At 35.8% G+C, this 20,123-nt stretch overlaps 1 protein-coding gene across 1 annotated transcript in view; it reads left to right on the top strand.

The window, feature by feature from the left end:
- The window catches only part of YME1L1 (YME1 like 1 ATPase), a 42,758-nt gene that overhangs the window by 6,797 nt on the left and 15,838 nt on the right, over positions 1-20,123 (top strand). Inside the window, exons 2-9 of the mRNA XM_055331949.1 lie at positions 2,565-2,696; positions 7,883-8,045; positions 10,156-10,254; positions 11,764-11,873; positions 13,793-13,943; positions 14,344-14,427; positions 16,251-16,333; positions 19,758-19,848. Of these exons, the coding sequence (XP_055187924.1) occupies positions 2,565-2,696; positions 7,883-8,045; positions 10,156-10,254; positions 11,764-11,873; positions 13,793-13,943; positions 14,344-14,427; positions 16,251-16,333; positions 19,758-19,848 (913 nt within the window). The remainder of the gene's footprint in view (positions 1-2,564; positions 2,697-7,882; positions 8,046-10,155; positions 10,255-11,763; positions 11,874-13,792; positions 13,944-14,343; positions 14,428-16,250; positions 16,334-19,757; positions 19,849-20,123) is intronic.

Here is a 20,123-nt window from a genome sequence, read left to right as displayed (position 1 = left end):
AGTCCAAGTCAGAGTCACAAAGGCCAGCAAGGGATAGTATCATCAGTTCTCTGGCTCCAGGTGGTTCAGTATCTTGAGTACTCAAAGGGATTTTAGATCCTGCAAAGATAACTCAAGAATATGTGTCACTCTTGAACTTGGAGTTTTACCACTGATTTATTGTCCCTGACATGGTTAGACTATCTCCTGGCCTGGTAGTGGCTGTTCTTATATTCTTTCACAAGTTGGCTAGGAGGCTTTATGTCAAGAAAGTTTTATCTGTCTTTTTCCAGGGACACTCTTTCTGTTAACAATTTTACTTTAAATAATTACATAGTTGTTATTAGATAAATAAAATAGAGAAAAAAGAATAAAATATAGAAAAAAAAATCCCTTGCCACATCGAACTTCTATTTTAGTGGGAAACTGTTGGTATATAATACAAAGTAAATATTTGGTCTTTGTTCCCATTTCTATTGTCATGGAGCTCCTAAAACGCTTGGAATTCCTATGTGGTAGGAATATCTTACTCTCTTTTTAATTAATTAATTAATTAATTAATTAATTAATTAGAGAGAGGGGATGGGGAGAGAGGCAGAGGGAGAAGAGGAAGCAGACTCCCTGCTGAGCACGGAGCCCAGTGTGGGGCTCAGTCCCAGGACCCTGAGATCATGACCTGAACCTAAGGCAGATAGATGCTCAACTGACTGTGCCACCCATGTGCCCAGGATTATCTTATTCTTAAGGCACCCCTTTGGGTCACAGCTGGATTTATGCTTATGAGATGACTTAGGATAGGGTCTTTGGACAGCTTCAGGGCTGGGCTGGTCACCTGGAAGACCTAGTGATGAGATGTGGGAACTCTCAGCCCTAACCTGCTAGCGTTTGGGAGGGGAGGACTGGCCTGGGATTGATTGATCTCTATAAAAACTCTTTAAACAGTGAGATACAGTGCAAAGATTCACCATGCAGAAGGATGGTACACTCCATATCTTTTGTTTTGGACTTTTCTGGCTGTAACCTTATGTACCTATCCACCTGGCTGTTCCTTCCTCCCTCTTTTTTTTCCTTTCCTATTTTTTCTTTGGCTGTTTGTTTCTGTCTTTCATAATGGACCAGTAAATGTAAAGTACATTCCTTAGCTCTGTAAGCTGTTCTACCAAATTATCAAGCTTGGGGAGGAGATTGTAGGAAACCCTGATTTATAGCTGGTAGATCAAAAATATGAATGGCTTGAGACTTGTGGCTGGTATCTGAAATGGGAACAGACCTATGCGGTTGAGCCTTTAACTTGTGGGTTCTGCATGACACTAGGTAATTAGTTATAGAATTGGATTGTTAAACAACCAGCTGGTGTCAGAATTGGTTGAGAGAAACAAGAAATAGACAACATACAGATAAATAAGTAGATTATGTATAAAGTATGTTAGATACTGAAAATGTCAAGAAGAGAAAGTGGAGCAGTAAAAGGGGATAAATTTTTGCAGGGGGGGGTTGCAATTTTAAATAGGTTGGCTAGGGAAAAGATGGCTTTTGAATTAAGAACTGAGGGAAGTCAGAGAGCAAGCTAGACAACAGTGAATAAAAGCAATGCAAAGTCCTTGAGGTGAGGGTTTGCTAAATATGTCTCAGGAACAGCAAGGAGGCCCAGTATGACTGGAGAAGAGAGGATGAAGGAGAACATAGTGGTGGGTAAATTTGGAGAACTAATAAAAAATTATAGAGGGCTTTCTATGTCACAGTGCTTAGGACTTTTGCTTTTATTGTGAGTGAGAAGAAAAGCCATTGGAGGGTTTTGAGCAGAGGAGTAGTGAGATCTGACTTTATTTTTAGTAGAACAAGTTCAGGGAGAGTAGTTAGGAGGGCTATTGTGAAAAATCTACATATAGATGATGGTGACTTAGAAGAGGATGAGAACAGGATGTGCAGTGAGGTAGTTGAGAAGAATAAAATTCTGGATATATGCTTACTTTAAGTCTGAAATATTTCATTTTGTGGTGGTATCATTTAGCCCACTCCCTTAAAGGTGGACATTTCTACTTTTCCACTGCTTTTTAAACGTTTTGATGAAAATTGTCATCTGTACATATATAAGCCCTTTTCAGATTATTTCTGTAGAATAAACTACTAGAAATTAGATTGATGGGAAATAAAATATATTTTTATCTTTTTTTAAGATTTTATTTATTCATGAAGGAGAGAGAGAGAGGCAGAGACACAGACAGAGGGAGAAGCAGGCTCCATGCAGAGAGCCTGACATGGGACTCAATCCCTGGACCTGGGATCACGCCCTGAGCTGAAGGCAGATGTTCAACCACTGAGCCACCCAGGGATCCCCCAAAATATATTTTTAATACATTTTAAATTTGTTTTGTTTTCTTTTATTTATTTATGATAGGGACACAGTGAGAGAGAGAGAGGCAGAGACACAGGCAGAGGGAGAAGCAGGCTCCACGCAGGGAGCCCGACCTGGGATTCGATTCCGGGTCTCCAGGATTGCGCCCTGGGCCAAAGGCAGGCGCCAAACCGCTGCGCCACCCAGGGATCCCAAAAAGCACAATATTTAATTTCAACTTTTCTTTTAGGTTACAGTTCCTCTGAGTCACCTCATCAATGCCTTCCATTCACCAAAAACCACATCTATTTCTGTCAGTGCATCAGCTTCGCAAAACCAGCATCGAGATGTAGTTCCAGAGCATGAGGCTCCTGGCAATGAGGTAATAGTTTTTACGCTAATTGTGTGAGAAATAGTATTTTTTATTTAGTATGTTGTAAACATGTCTGAAATGTCCTTCTGTGGTTAGGCACTTGTAACAAGGGATTTCTGTCTTCGGCTTATCTCCTTTATGATTACAGATGTCTAATTTTGGCTTTATTGTGTATATAGGAAAGCTACTTAGTCTTATTCTTTACCATTTAGTTTATTAAAAATTTCATGTGGCAGTGGTATGTGGCTAGCTTAGTTGGTTAAGCAGGCAACTCTTAATCCTCAGAGTTATGAGTTTGAGCCCACGTTGGGCATGGAGCCTACCTTAAAAAAATTCATGTAGAAGTATATTTGGTGTTCATTTCTTAGATTATTTGTTGTATGATACCATTTAGATATTTTGTATTGTTCCAGCACTAGCAGTGAACCCATAATTAACTGACCATAATTGCCTCCTAAGTCTCAAGGAACATAGAATGTAAGAAGTTACTGTCTACTGCGATATAGGAGTGTTCAGTGTAATCGAACAATTAGAATATAGATACCTGAAAGTGAAATATATAAGGTATGAAACTATTTTCAGTGTTCAGAGAGTTATAAAACCAGTGTTTCCTAGGATACAGGGAATTCGCAGCCTAGGAATCTTGGTGTTTACAGGGTTTATTAGAAAGATAGCTGTATGTTGCTCAGAATATATTTTTCATAGAAAACATTATAATCTGTAGTTAAATTTCCTAAAAACCTCTTTAATCCACAAGTACCTTATGTTGTTAGTCCTGATGTCAGGGACTGTGGCAAAGAACAGTAGAGTAGGAGTTGAAAGTGTTCACTTCTTGGGAGGGTTGGGGTCAGTCTTGGGATAAAATTTTAATTACATAAAAAGTTTGTCTTCAACGTCTTTATGTATTCCTTCTTTCTATAGGCAATCCATTGTCTTTCTACTGCGGTGATAACCTTCTCCTACATTATAGTTCAAGAGAGCCTGCCTTATAAAAATACATGTAACACAATTGGTACATATAGCAATATGGTGTTTATTTTAGAAATTTTGGAAAATACTGTATAGGTGGAAGAAATAAAATTCTCCTGTGATCTTGTTCCCCAGAGATAATGCTATTAACATTTTTTTAAAAAGATTTTATTTGGGCAGCCCGGGTGGCTCAGCGGTTTAGCGCCGCCTTCAGCCCAGGGCCTGATCCTGGAGACCTGGGATCGAGTCCCACATCGGGCTCCCTGCATGGAGCCTGCTTCTGCTTCTCCCTCTGCCTGTGTCTCTGCGTCTCTCTCTCTCTCTCTCTCTCTGTATCTCTCATGAATAAATGAATAAAATATTAAAAAAAATAAAACGATTTTATTTATTCATGAAGGACAGAGAGAGAGAGAGAGAGAGAGAATGGCAGAGACACAGGCAGAGGGAGAAGCAGGCTCTATGTAGGGAGCTCGATGCGGGACTCGATCCCGGGACCCCAGGATAACTCCCTGGGCTGAAGGCAGGTGCTAAATCGCTGAGCCACCCAGGGATCCCCAACATTTTGTATTTATATTATCAAGTCTCTTTTATCTCTTATGCTTTCTGTTTTGTTTTTGTTTTTGTTTTTGTTTTTTGAAGTTGGCTGTATGTGCAAGCATGGAGCCCAGTGTGGGGCTCAAACTCAGGACCATGAGATTAAGACCCAAACCAAGATCAAGAGTCAGACATTTAACCAGTTGAGCCACCCAGGCACCTCTGTATTTTTTAATTTTATAATTGGGTCATTCTGAATATTGCTGATTTAGATTCTCCTTTGTTCATTTAATAGTCCTTATGGTCTTGTTATGCCATACATTTTCTGTATTTTTAATGACTTCAAAGTATTCATTGTATGACATCCCATTGTTGGATATTGTTCCCAGTTTTTTTTTGCTATAAGAAACATCATTTTTACTCTCTGCATTGCTAAAGACTATTTCGTTAAGTGAAATTGTTAGGTCAGGGGCTTGAAAAGTAGCTAAACTCTAGAAGCCGATGATCTTATGAGTAATGGTCTCAAATACAGAATCGGTGTTCTTAACCTCTTATACACCCTCATTAGCCCTATTGTTTGTCTTCAGTGAGTGTTCTTCATTGCTTTACAGAACATTTTCTTTCTCCTTAAGCATCCTGCTTCATCTCTACTCTTAACCCCCTTGCTTTTTATTTTTTTTTTCTTAACCCCCCCTTGTCTTGCTTATCCAGACATCCACTCCAGGATGCAATTTTAAAAACCTTCCTTTCAACTTCTTTCAAAGCTACTGACTTATTTTCCCTTTGCTTTCAGGTATCTTTAAATAGTAGTCTGAACTTGTAACTGTACTTGGTAAACTTTTATTCATACTGTATCTCATCATAGTTTGACTGCTACATTGTACCATTTTACAGACTCACTTTGTTAAAGTTGTTGATTTCCTTCATGCTAAATACAGGCCTTTTTAAAAAGCCACATCTTTACAACTTTTCCTCAGCATCTGATCTTGTTGAATAATTACTACTTTCAGAATGCTCCCTTTGAATTTAGTGATGTTAGATTGATGTTTTTTTTCTCTTTCTGTTTTGCTGGCTTGTGTTTTATTGCCAGCCCCATAATTGACCTAATTTTCATTATGCATGCATTCTCCCAGGTCACGTTATACTCATTTTCATATCTTCACCTAACAAGTACGTGTGTATGTGTGTGCGTGTGCAACCTGATAACTCCCAAATATGTCTCCAACCCTAAATTCTCTTTAAATCTTTGAAGTAATTTATTAAGTGCTTTGTTGAAATACCCTTCTGGAGAGAATTTCTGGGACCTCTAAATTAAGATGTCCAAACTCAGCTACCCTCCCATTCCAGTGAATTCAAACTTATAGTGGATTCAGCCCCTTTTTATGAGTCTGACTCCAACCAGGAGAGAGAAGCCACATAATCATCTGAACAGTGGAAGTTTAATGCAAAAATTAGTGTGATCTTTTGGTTTAATATTTTTAAAACCCTATTTTTATAGGGAATTAGAATAACTAGGGATTGGTTAGTAATAAACTCTAAAATATACAGAACTAGCTGATTTAAGGAGTAGCTAATACACTTAGGACTGAGATAGGGCGTCGCAAGAAGAGTTCTTCACCGGCAGGCTGAGGTCATGACCGTTTTGGAAAAGAGGACATGGCTCACTGAATGGCTGAGAAGTCACTGGTGTCGTGCTAGCTGCACTTGATGGGAATCTGCCATCTAGGGTCTCAGGGAAAGCTGTTCATGGGAATGTCTCTTATTGGAAAAGTTGCTACGGCTACCCACTGTTTACTGTAGGAGCCAAGTTTTAGAGAAGCTACACAGGTGGCAACCAGATACTAGAGAAACCATGGGTGTTACAGATGGGAGCCTGCTGGATGAGCACACCGGAACCAGGAGCAAAAACACTTTCCTGCTCCAGGGTCTCCAGTGCTCTTTAGTGACAAAGCTTAACATTGTCCCAGCTGTCAAAGAAAAAATATTTGAAGAGCCCAGATCACTGTTCATGGAGCCAACAAAAAGGATTAAGAGAAGCTAGGAGACAATAGATTGATAACTAGCATGTCCATCCAGAACCCTTCTTCCTCTCAGTCTCTTATGGGTTTTTCCAAATCTCTATTGTTATTTCCAATTTTTGTTGGGCTTGGTTCAGGCTCATACCATTTTTTGTTGTTGTTTTTGTTCCGTCAGCCTTCTTTTATCCAGTTTATTTTATTACACAATCCAGGCCCTTTGATGATATTTTGTTTGTCCTTTACCCCAAGACTTTTTGTCATTTTGCAAATCAGTGAAGCTGTTTCTGACTTACGAAATTAGTTGCTTTCTGTTTTCTTACCACTTTTTGTTGTAAATATCTCTGTAATACCAGTCATTATGTTTTATGATAATTGCTATATTTATATGTACCTTATTTTTCTTTACATTCCAAGGACCTAACAGGCAATAAGTAAGGGAAATAATTTTAAGTTAAGAATCTGCATTTCCCTTTTGAAGTCTTTGTACTGTAAATAGACTTTCTGGCTTCCCATTTTAAAAGATAACTTTTGTGGGGCACCTGGGTGGCTCCTTCAGTTAGGCATCTGAGCTTGGGTGGGTGGCTCCTTCAGTTAGGCATCTGAGCTTGGGTCTTGATTTCAGAGTTGTGAGTTCAGGCTTCACATTGGGCTCTTTGTGGAGCCCATTTAAAAAAAAAAAACTAATAGAAGAAAACTTTTGAAAAGTACCTTTTGAGTGTTGTAGTCCTGCTCTTTTCATCATAATAATATGCTTTATATTGTGTAGTTTTTAGTACAGAGCACTTTATTTATTTCATCATGCCTTTAACTACCTTTGTACAAGTGTTAGGATGTCAGATGAGCACATGGTCTTTTCTATTGATCCATACATACCATCTTGTGAAGTAGGCAGGGCATGTCCACAGTCATTTTACTAATGAAGAAATTGATTCTAAGAATATGTGACAAAGCACTTGTCACAAAGCTACTAAGTGACATCAATCCGGAGCTATATAATCCATGGATTATATTTATTTATTTTTTTATGTGACTTCACATCGTCATCAGAAGCTGATACTTACTCTGTTTATTTTTGCTTTCCTCACTTGAATATTTAGTGTCTGGGGTTTGTCTTTTATGTCTACCTGACAGCTCCTGTGGACAAGAAAATAACTCACTTCTATCCTGTTTGTAGATAGTTTAGAACTATTTCAATGTGACCGTAGTTTGTTGCCTAGTTTTCACACATTTTTTTACCTTTTCAATTTCCCTCCTTATTAAAAGTTAGATATGGGTAATATAGAACCTCTCCGTTCAAAAAAGGATCTCAGCAATGAGACCAAAGAAGTGAGATGTCCTCTGGTAACTGCATACCCTTTTTTTTTTTTTTAAGCAAATGGGCTTTTGATTATGGGTTTTAGAGACTGAGGAAGTTTTAAATGTCCATAACTTAGAGATACTATTGGGAATACGATAATTTTAACCTTTGTCAAACCTCATGACTGATCTCCATAAAACTAGAATTATAAAAATATTTGCACCAATTTTTATCTTTTCCAATTTAGTTTTTAAATATTAGAAAAGAGGAATCAGTACATTTGTTAGATTTTTTAAAAGCTATATTATTTCGATAAGAACTCTTTAAGTTAAATACCTTGATAATAATGCTAACTTGGTTGACTCAATTTTTTACAGCCTGTACTTAACTTAAGAGACCTTGGATTATCTGAATTAAAAATTGGACAAATTGATCAACTGGTAGACAGTCTACTTCCTGGATTTTGTGAAGGCAAGAGTGTTTCTTCCCATTGGCATACATCTCATGTCTCTGCACAGTCCTTCTTCGAAAATAAATATGGTAAGTTAGTGTATGTTTTGCTCCAATTTAAGTAAGCCGTTGTAGTTACTAATAATTTAACAGATAGCATATATTAACATTTACTGTGTTCAAGTTTTTTCCTGAGTTCTGTTCCATTCCTTTCCTTTCTTTTCCTTGATAATTTTTCATATTGGAATAATTTTAAATATACAGAAAAGTTGCAGAGGTAGTACTGAAGTTCCTATATATCTTTCACCTGGTTTCTCCTAATGTTAACTGCTTGTTAATAACCATGGTGCATTTTGTCAAAACTAAGAAATTAACATTGGAATGATATATTTAACTATAAACGGTATTTAGGTTTTACCAAATGATATTAAATCTTATTAAATTACTGGTTTTCCACTAGGGTTCTTTATTTGTCCCAGGATCTAATAGAGCATAGTATGTGATTTTAGGAGAGCAGAGAGGGTTGTTTTAAATTTAGGTGACAAACATTTATTGGATTCCAGGAATTGTACTAGTTCCTGAAGAATACATTGAAGAAATAGTCGTAGTCCTTTTTTAAAAGAATGTATATTTTCTTATTTAAGTCTTGCTACAATCTGGTGCTACAATAAGTGGGTAGTTTGTAGAAGGGGTTTCAGTCTCATGAATTTCTTTTTGGATGATACTTAATGAATGTTAGAACTTATCAAAATAATTGTGTTTTATTGATGGAAGAAAATATTTTAAAAATCAGTATAAGCTATAACAGCCCAGGAAAAAAGTGCGGATTTAAATAGTTTTGTGATAAAGATTTTATTTATTTATTTAAGATTTTATATATTTATTTGAGAGAGTGGCAGAGGCATAGGCAGAGCAGGAAGGAGGCTCTCCCCTTGGGGAGCCTGATGTAGGACACCTGAGCCAAAGCAGATGCTCAACCACTGAGCCAACCAGGTGCCCCTAAAGATTTTATGTAAGGCTGTACTTTGTACAAGCTTAATTCATTTACTCATCATTCTATTGCCTTTATTACATATATGGGTTGTAGGGTAAATAATTTTAAAGTGAGAAAAATGAAGTTTTTGTGTTTGGGGTTTGGGTTAAAAATCTGCTTCTATTATTTTATGTTATGCAACTGTCTTCCTGAGAGAAGTCCTGAGGCTTAGTGGTTAAGGGTGAGGAGTAGTTAGGATCAAACTCAGTCCTGCCACTGAGCAAGCTGTGGCATTTACTTTATCCCTCTACACTGGTATTTTCTCATTTTCATGAAGCACGAAGAAAAACTCCTTCTTACCTTCGCAGGATCAAATGAAATAATCTAAATAGTTTACTTAGCCATACTATAATGCTTGGCTCATAGTAAAGTGTTCACTGGAGTAAAATTTTTGTTATTATCATTGTTATGTAGTAGTAGTAGTATTACTGTTGTTCTTCCGGTCTGCATATTTACATTTCCTTTTCCTTCCTTTTCTTACATTTCCTTTTTCTTATTGCCAACTGCTTTCTTGGCTTAGGAAGGCCAGAGGTATTAAGAAGGAGTTTGTTGACTTAACGATAAGATTTCTAGAAAAATCCCTGAATTGTAACTGGGATAGATGAGAACCAGTTTCTATTGCTCCTTTCTGCTTTTTCCCTAGGATCATGGATGTGTAAAGTAAGATGGGGCCCATTACTCAGCAGTGGGAATTTGAAGGTTTATGGCTTCCAACTCTGGAAGGAACTATCTTTGTACACAGTGACCAGAATCTTTGAGAAAGAGAGATAACTGTGCTTTGGTTTATAGTGTTTAATCACATAATTTATTAGAGTTTTTGAAATTGTCCCTAGGAAATAGCAGTTCTTTATGTCTTTGTGTTCCTAACTAAAGGTAACTTTAGCTAAACATACATTTCTTTTCCTTTTGGTTTGAATTGAATTTCATTGGCAGCTGTAGTCATATAGAAGATAAAAAAGATAATCTAATGGCCAAATGATAGATAGTAAAGTGATAAAGAACTGTAATTAGACTAAAAGTGTTTTTAGAAACTCCTAAAAGCAGAGCCATATGAACACATAAAAGGCTAAATTTATACTTTTATTTTTCTAGTATTTGGTAAAATTATATTTTGTTACTTTTTTAGCTTGGTAAATAGAAAATTTACTTTTTTCAATTTTCCTCCAGGTTACTTAGATATGTTTACTACTTTACGTTCCTCTTGCTTGTACAGACAGCATTCAAGAACTCTTAAAAGTATTTGTTCAGATCTTCAGTACTGGCCAGGTAGGAAATAACTGTATTTATTTTGAAAAAATTGATATATATTTAACAAATTCTAATTTATCTTTCTTAATTGTATTAATGTTTATAAACATTCATTTGTAGCTCATGGTAGAACTGATAGAGTCAATTAGTTGGGTATGTCCATAATTTTTAATACAGTATTTGGAGTCCATTAGTTTGGGTATGTCCATAATTTTTAATTTGGAAAATACATAATAGCTGAATTTTGAATGTAAGTGATAAGTGCCATAGTAAATCAAACTTTAGGAAACTTATCTATACCTTTAACATAGTTAACTAAACATATTTGTTTACTTCCCCATATTTTTAAAATTTCATTTTCAAAATTGTTTCAATCGATTGCAATGACAGAAAAAAAAATGTTGAAAAAGTCAGGGCAGCAGCAGAGGGGCTTCATCAGTGGACCAGAAATTTGAGGACTTTCCCTAAGGTATGAAGTAGATGACATCACATCGATAGCAAAATCAAAGATGCATATTTATTTATTTATCTATCTATCTCCTGCTCCCCCTACTTGTGTTGGTGTGCACACTGTCTTTTTCTGTCAAATAAAATCTTAAAAAATAAAAAATTTATATTAATCTCTGTTGGCAAAAGATGTGGAGAAAAGGATGTTCCTATTCATTGATAGATGTATAAATCAGTAACAGTCTTTTAGAGGGCAGTTTCTTAGTGTTAAATAATTCAACCTCACAGTTTCACTCTTAAGAAATCAGTCTACATGTGCTAAAAGATGATACATACAAGAATTTTAACTGCAGCATTTTTAGCAATAAGAAAACAGGAAACCACTAACATTCATGGTAGAAAAGTGGTTGAATATTTAAATTGCTGTACAGTGATAAATTGAAAAATATTAACAGCCATTAAATTGAATGCACAATCTGTCCTGTTCTGAAAAATATTCATGATATACTGTTAAGTGCAAGAAGATAATTGGCAAAAAATTTTACACTACTTATATAGAAAGAGCGTGTGTTCACATACATAGAAGGGTAGTCATTAAATTGTTTTTCAAAACTTTTATTCTTTTAATTTATTTTACATAGGCTCCATGCCTGGTGTGGAGCCCAGTGCATACTTGAACTCATAATCCTGAGGTCAAGACCTGAGCTGAAATTAGGAGTTGGATGCTTGACCGACTGAGCCACCTAGGCGGCCTAGTCGTGAAATTGTTAACAGTGGCTACTTCTGGAAGGTGCGATTGGGGTTTGAGGAATTAGACCATGACTTTTTTTTGTGCTCATCAGTGAGGTTTTTTTTTTCTTTCACATTTTAAAACTACCAAGAAACTCTAAAGTTAATTTATAGATTCAATCCATTTTAGTGACTTTAATTACCAGGGTAGTAGTGAAGTGTCAGGCAAAGAACTATGTTAAAAAATGAGATAATAAACTAGGATGTATGGACTTGGTGTCAGTTTTGAATCTTAGGCATTTTTCTTATAAAATTTGCAATAAGAAGTAAATGTGATACTGTTGCGTTCAGTTTTCATACAGTCTCGGGGTTTTAAAACTTTGAAATCAAGAACTCGACGTTTACAGTCCACCTCTGAAAGATTAGCAGAGACACAGCATATAGCACCATCGTTTGTAAAGGTAATTAGACCTTTTTTGTTGTTTGAAAAAGCAGTAATTTTCAAATTATTAAGATGAGAACCTTCAATATCTGATTTCTTTTAGTAGCCAGTTGATTTTCTAAAGGACTAGTAACCTGTGTAATCATTATACCTACAGCTCTTCTGAGTGCCAGTCGTGTTTCTCTTGGTCTATTAGACATCTCCCTTTATTCTTTTCCCTACATACCTACCTGTGTGTTCTCTGTGTTCATGAATAGCATCCCCCCAAGCTAGAAACCTGGTGATCAACTTTGATTTGTTCATCTTTTCTCCCCTCTCACATCCATTAATCACTAAAGTCCTGTTGATCCAGCCTCTTAAACATTTCTTAGATTTGTCTCTTTATCACCAATTCCACTACATAGATAGACTATAACAGTTTCTTGCCCAAAGGACTCTAGTAAACATTCATTTAGTCTCCTTGCCTTTATTTTTTTTAAAGATTTTATTTATTTATTAGAAAGAGAGCACGCAAAAGCAGGGGGAGTAGCCAAGGGAGTGGGAGAAGCAGGCTCCCCTCTGAGCAGGGAGCCTGAAGTGAGGCTTGGTCCTGGGACCTCACCCCAGTACCATAACCTGAGCCAAAGGCCGATGCTTAAGTGACTGAGCCATCCAGGTGCCCCTTTGTTTTTTTAAAAGAATATTTTATTTAAGAGAGAAAGAGACTCAAAAAGCGAGAAAATCTCAAGCAGGCTTGGCATTGATGGTGCCTGATATGAGGCTTGATCACATGACCCTGAAATCATGACTTGAACAGAAGTCAAGAGTCAGATGCCTAACCAGCTGAGCCATCCAGGCTCTCCTTAGTCTCCTGGTAGGTTTTGTTACCTACCAGCCTTTAGACTGCCACCAACCCATCATCTGTCTAAAATGTATTAATGTAATAATAATTGTATAACTTTGTTTATTGTCAAATTCCTACTGTAATATTCATTTGGCCTCTGCCTACCATTCTCCTATTCTCATCTTTAAATATGGCACCCCCCCTGAACCTCCACCCTACTCCTCTCTTGGCATTTTAAAGTCCTATCAAACAAGATTGCTTGCAGTTCTTGAGCACTAAGACCTGTTATTTCATGGCTCTGTTATGTTGTTTATATGTTGTGTTCCCTGTGGTTTAGAAATCCTGTTCCCTGTGATTTAGAAATCCTGACTTCCTAAAGTAGCATTTATTTTACCCCAGACCTAAAACAACTTTGTCGTTGTTGTTGTTGTTTTTAAGATTTTATTTATTTGAGAGAGAGAGCACATGAGAGCAGAGGGAAAGGAAAAGGAAGGGGAAAGAATCTTCAGATTCTGTGCTGAGTTCAGAGCCTGAGGATAGGCTTGGTCCCTTGACCCTGAGATCATGACATGAGTTGAAACCAAGTGTTGCTTAACTGACTGAGGCACCCAGGTCCCCCCAAACCTAGAACTTCTAACATATCAAAATGATTTTTAAAAATTAGTTATTTGTGTATCTCTCTCCTCTAGTAGACTGAGAACATTCAGATCATTGGTTATTTATCTTCACATTTTCAGAACTTATACAAGGCTAAGGATATAAAAGGTTCTCAGTAAACATTTAATAAATTAATGAAGTTTTTCCTCTAGTAGAGATAAAGGAGTGTGAACATCAAACCATTAAAACCCTAAGTCCATACATATATGTAACCAGGTTTCAGAATAGTGCTTTTAGAGAGAATTTCTGTATTTTAATTGATTGATGCAAGTATAAGGTCCAAAGTTAGTTTCTTAGCCATTAAGTAATTTATTATTGAGTCTTAGTGTAACTCTTTAGGTGGATAATAAAAATTAGAAATTCTAGAATTTTTGAATGAATTTTTTTATGAGTGGTCACTATATTTTTGGGCAGTGTTCTCTCTATAATCATTACTGATGCGTTGTTTGTGTATTTAGGGGTTCCTTTTGCGGGACAGAGGATCAGATGTTGAGAGTTTGGACAAACTCATGAAAACCAAAAATATACCCGAAGCTCACCAAGATGCATTTAAAACTGGTTTTGCAGAGGGTTTTCTGAAAGCTCAAGCACTAATGCAAAAAACTAATGGTAAGTTGATTTGACACTATCCATATTTGGGAAGAATATCTAAAAAGAAGTCATAGTCCTACCTTTAAGTGATTCTAAATATTTTTTCTAACAGGTATGACCCTTTTCATTGGTTATATTCCATTGTATTTGTAACTTAGGCTGTGTCAAAATGAAAATATCTATTGACACGCTCCCTTTTCTCAAATGAGAACCAAAGTCAAGGACAGAAGCATGAATGCCTTCATGAGGCTTTTGGTAACAGGGTGTTGAAAGGAAATCCTGGCAATTACACAAAAGAATGCCAGGTTCCAGAATTGCATGTGATGAAATGTGATCACTATCAGTAACCTAACACTTTTCATCAATCTGTCATTTGTCATTATTGTCATTTGATTTAAGCTTATTTTTCCTCCTCCAGATTCTCTGAGACGAACTCGTCTAATTCTCTTCGTTTTGCTGCTGTTTGGCATTTATGGACTATTAAAAAACCCATTTTTATCTGGTAAAGGCTCTCTTTATTTATCTGACTTTTAAAAAATCTTTTAAATAGTTGATTTTTTTTCATAGTCTGGCTAAGACTTAGGAGAGAGGAAACATTTACTGTTCTGGTGTCTAGGCCTTTCTTTCCTAAATTAACACTTCACAGATTGGGCCAATTTGAGATTGTTTTTTTGCATTGCAGTAGAAAAGTTTTAATCTGTTATAGTTACATGCCATCTACATTGTCAGGGCTTATTATATTTACATTGCTTTGTGGATTACTGGAAAAGTTGCTTCAGACACTGTACAAATTTTATTTTTGAGAAAATAATTAATATTTTGTTAAAGTTCTAAGGATTATGTTGCAGCAAAAGTGTTGGATTAACTCCTATGAGTGGTTTTTCCAGATTTTTAGAAAATTATACCTATCCAGTTATAAAAGTTAAAAAACTTGTAGAACAATTGTATGATAGCAATACAAAGAAATAGTTACTTATTTCAAAAACACTAATAAATTGATGAAAAATTTATATATAATACATGATTAAATATTTAATATACAATTAAAATCACTTTAAATGAGTTTCGTTTTCTCAGTTTGCCAGTCTGCAATGAATAATGTCAGTTTTAAGTGGTTCCTGTTGCTTTCTCATCTATTCACTTTTTACCCTGTGTTCTCTATGTTCTTTGTGATTGATTACCTTGAGAGAAAAATACATATACAGTTAAAGAATATCAGTTGACCTGGATCAGGACTTCATCCCAGAACTTGTATGTAACCCCAGATATTTTAAGTTTTTTGTGGCATCAAACCTGAGATGAGATTTTAACATTCAGGAGTATTCTTTTGAAAGCTAGAGTCAGCTTCTCTTGTCTCCTTATTTTCAAAACTGAACCAGTATAGGGACACTGAGTGATATTGGAAGGGTGGGATGAAATCTGGTTATTCTTTTATGTTTCTTAATTAATTTCTTACGTTAAGCAAAGTGTATATCAAAATATGAAGTGTGTTGCTTTTGGGTAATTAATTTCTTACAAGGTTCAAGTTGTTTGGCTGTATTTAATTTGCTTTATTAAGTCCATTTGTGTACATCCTTAAATAAACAATTTAGTGAACTAAAACTATTAGTGTCCATTGTAGAATTAGTGTATAACATTTGCTCTTCCAATTTGTATATTCTTGATAAGTGTTTCTTGTTATCTCTGTATTTTTGCCTGTTGGTTTTTTGGCATCCAAATTTCTATCTTTTTTTTTTAGGGTTTTATTTATTTATTTGACAAGAGAGGGAGAGAGCACAAGCAAGGGGAGCAGCAAAGGGAGAGGGCGAAACAGGTTCCCCGGTGAGCAGGGAGCCTGATGTGGGACTCCATCCCAGGATCCCAGGATCATGACCTGAGCTGAAGTCAAACACTTAACCAACTGAGCCACCAAGGCACCCCAAATGAATTTTTTTTTTTTAAATGCGCTCTCCTGGGCTGCCTTCTAAATATCTACAGACCTGAAGTTTTGGGCATGTCCTGGGAACTTGTATTAACACATTTCTCAAGTGATTTTTATGCACATTGGAGTTTGAGAATGTTTTAAATATCTATTGTTACATATTACAGGAGAAGAGGGAAATAATTTTTCATTTTAATTGAAACATATAAAGATGTCATTCTAATGTGAATCATTTATTCCTTGTACATAGTCTAGAAATCCAGAAGACCTAGTGTCTGTACTTCACTGTGAATTAATGTATGTAAACTTAGGTATAGTTTTTCTTTACTTTCTTACATGTCAATAATAAGATGGTTGGAATTTTATGAATCTATCAAATATATAAACATTTCTTTTCTCCTTAGTCCGCTTCCGGACAACAACGGGGCTTGATTCTGCAGTAGATCCTGTCCAGATGAAAAATGTCACCTTTGAACATGTCAAAGGAGTAAGTTTAAAAAGTTTACCCTTCTTTCTTCAAATATTATCTCATTATGTAGGGCTAATATTTGATTTTAAAGGTATAAAGTAGAAAATATACATATTGGTCTCTACTCCAGTTCCAGGCGCTAAAACTCTTATAATTCCCTAAGTGACGAGTACTGGGTGCATCTTTGGTTCTACAGTTTAGTCTTTGAGACCCCAGTGTTTGACGCAGGGCTCTGAATCCCTAGGAACTTTCTGGGTAATAGCACTGTCTTTTGGGCTGAGGCCACTGGGGGTGTGCTCTTGGATGGGTGTATGGAGATTAGAAAAGACCAAGTCATGATTGGAACCTTGGAACTTTAAGCTTCATTACATGTTCTCCAGCTCTCCTTTAGATATTGGGATAGAAGAAATAAATCTCTGCCATCATGGATTTTTAGTTCTGACAGAAATTGGACAATGACACAGCATATAAGAAATAATAGAGTATGTTATGGGAAAAAAATGGAGCAGGTTAAAGAGGATTAGGAGTTTTGAGAGAAAGGTCACAATTTTAAGTGGGGATGTTCAGTGTATGATTGAGAAGATGACATTTGAGTGAAGATTTGAAGAAGATGAAGTAAACCATGCATGTATTTTTTTTTTTTTTAAGATTTTATTTTTAAGTAATCTCTATAGCTATCGTGGGGCTCGACTTTACAACCCAGAGATCCAGAGTGACATGCTCTACTGATTGGGCCAGCCAGGCGCCCCCATAACACGCATGTATTTGAGCAAAGAACATTTCTAGCCAAAGAAAGAGAGCAAAGATCTTGAAGAATTAATGTGCCTGATTTTTTTACTGACCAATGAAAAAGCTACTTTAATACAGAACAGAATGAGAGCTTTTCCTCTTTACACACTGTGTTCTCTATGCATAAATATTTTTCATGACCTGTTTCACAACTATTAGGGAATAAAGTATCAGGAATCACTATGATAATTTTATACCAAGTAGTCTTTTCCTTCCCTTTGCAATTTAAACAGCTGTGAACCCTGTTGGAAACACAAAAAAGGGAATAATTGAGGAAGAAGTTGGTGCAATGATTATTTGAAAACTTGAGTCATTAGTGCAGAAGGCCCTTCCCATTTTGTTTAAGGTGTGCAGTCAGAGAGCCTGCTTTACACTAAACCTGTGCTGAGACTGGTCAGCAAGGCATTCTTTCTTTCTCTCTGCAAAGTATATATTTCATTACTCCGTATGCTACACTTCTTTTGGAATGAGTCCACTTCTGAGTACGAAGCTAAAGAAGACATGCTGATAATACTAGAAATGGAGACATCACAAAATTTTTAGATTGTCAAAAGCTTTCTGTGTAAATATATACAAATATTATAATTACTGCTATAATTTTATATTGTTACCATTACTATAGGACCTATATAGACCAAAATAATTTTCCATAATAGGTATGCCAGTAGGTGATACCTGTGATCAGTTTTGCCGAGTGTTAAAGAACTAATATAGGCATGTCATTTCCTTGCCTAGAATTTCTGATTATATAGGAATAATTTTATATATAGCTGCCATAAAAATACTAACAAGGGCTTTTATAATTTCATTCATTGCCTTAATCCCCTAAACTCTGTTTTCCTGTGTAGATCTTACATATTTCTATTGGGAATTTTCTTAACACTGAGATTGGGCAGAGAAAATGTAATCTGAGTAGTAGGTGACATCTAATTGTTTTCCTCTTTCCTACAATTTAAAGTTATTCATTACCTTGACCAAACGTAGTTTGGCTTCCTTTTAGTATATGGATGTCTTTGAATATTTAAAAAACTTATTTTAATTGATAAAGAGCCAAATCTCTCTTCTTTAAAAAATATTTTTAAAAGATTTTTATTTATTTATTTATTTGTTTGTTTGTTTGTTTGTTTATTTATTTATATGAGAGAGAGAGAAGTGGGGGGAGGGGCAAATGGAGAGGGAAGCAGACTCCCACTGAGCAGGGTGCCTGACTCAGGGCTTAATCCCAAAACTCTGAGATCATGACCTGAACTGAAGGCAGCCACTTAACCCGTTAAGCCACCCAGGCACCCCCAAATCTCTTTTAAAACATAAATTTTATTGAAGCTCAGCATTCACACAAAGCTGCACAAATCATAAGTCTATATCTTAATAAAGTTCACACAGTGAACTCATATTGACACTCATCTCAAGAAATAGAATATTGCTAGAAACTTTCTAGTTCCCTTTGTTTTCCCACCCCAAGCATGATCATTGTTCTGATGACATCTATTAATTTGGCCTGCTTTTGAATTTTAATAAATGTAATACATGTAGCATATATGGGTCATTTCACTTAAATGATGTTTGAGAGATCTATCTGTTTTTACATGGAGTTGTAGTTTATTTATCCCCATTGCTTGGGGGATGACTTTCTTGTGATATGACTATCACAATATTGTGTATTCTACATTAGGTAGACATTGTGTTGTTTCTAGTTTTGGCCCAAATACCGCTATTGTAAATTTTTAAAAAATATTTATTTATTCATGAGAGACCCAGAGAGAGAGAAAGAGAGAGAGAGAGGCAGAGACACAGGCAGAGAGAGAAGCAGGCTCCATGCAGGGAGCCCAATGTGGGACTCAGTCCCGGGTCTCCAGGATTAGACCCTGGGCTGAAGGGGGTGCAAAACCGCTGAGCCACCTTGACTTAGGCAGCGGTTCTTAACTTATATCTGAGTTTTTCAAGTTAAGCTAATATTCTGGTTGCCCTCTTTTTTGACCAGATTGGGCTTTATTCTTTCTAGGGATCTCAGTTCTACATGATTTTTGTATTTGGGGTATTAAATCTTTTAAACTTTTTTGCCACACCCATTTACCAAACAATCATTACACTATAATTTAGGCACCATCCTTTGGGCATTTCTAGGAACTATGTCATTTATAATCTAATGGTAATTCCTTATAGTGAAAATAATTTCATAATCAATCACAAATTAATATTATAACTTAAACACAGGCTCCCTTTTCATTGATATATATTAAGCCCACATAATTTGCCCTTTAAGTTTATAAGCCAGGTCAAAAGTTCTGGAATTGAAACTTGGTAGGTGAGTCTTTCTCTTTATATCAAATGCTGCTGAAACCTTTAACTAGAATTGTGAATATAAGTCCTTGTTAACTGGAGGAAGCACTGTTTCTTGAAAATGTAAGAAGAGTGCTTTTGTTGGGTTATGTAAGGAGACTGTATAATTGGCAGAAAGAGTCCAATGAAAACTCTGTTGTGTGTGCATTTATAAGGGAGCCCTCTTGTATACTTCTTTCACTGAAACAAAGAGACAGCCAAGATAATTTCCAGTTAAATTTACTATTTTCTAGTTAAATTTACTATTTTCAAACAGGAGGCCTTGATAATCTAATCATTGCTTAGAGTTATTTGATAAATTGTGTCACTTTAGGTGGAAGAAGCCAAACAAGAATTGCAGGAAGTTGTTGAGTTCTTGAAAAATCCACAAAAATTTACTGTACTTGGAGGTAAACTTCCAAAAGGTAAGATATCTTCCCTTTACCGTGATTTGACATAAAAAAAAAATACTGTAATCCATTGCTAATTTATTTTTAACAGATTTAAAGCTTAAAGTTTAGTTCTTAATTTCTTATTTTACAAGTAAGTCTTCATTCTGAACATACCATTGTATAACCTTTTTTGAGAGGAGTGGGGATTTTTTTTATTACAATTTCAGACTAAATTGTGAGAATTGTGCAGAGAAAACTGTACTCTTAACCAAACTCAATGATTTTTTAGCAGTTTGTGCCATCTGCTC

This window comes from Nyctereutes procyonoides, unplaced genomic scaffold (assembly GCF_905146905.1).
Source record: "Nyctereutes procyonoides isolate TBG_1078 unplaced genomic scaffold, NYPRO_anot_genome, whole genome shotgun sequence".
NCBI lineage: Eukaryota > Metazoa > Chordata > Mammalia > Carnivora > Canidae > Nyctereutes > Nyctereutes procyonoides.
This window is presented reverse-complemented; position numbering and strand designations above follow the sequence as displayed.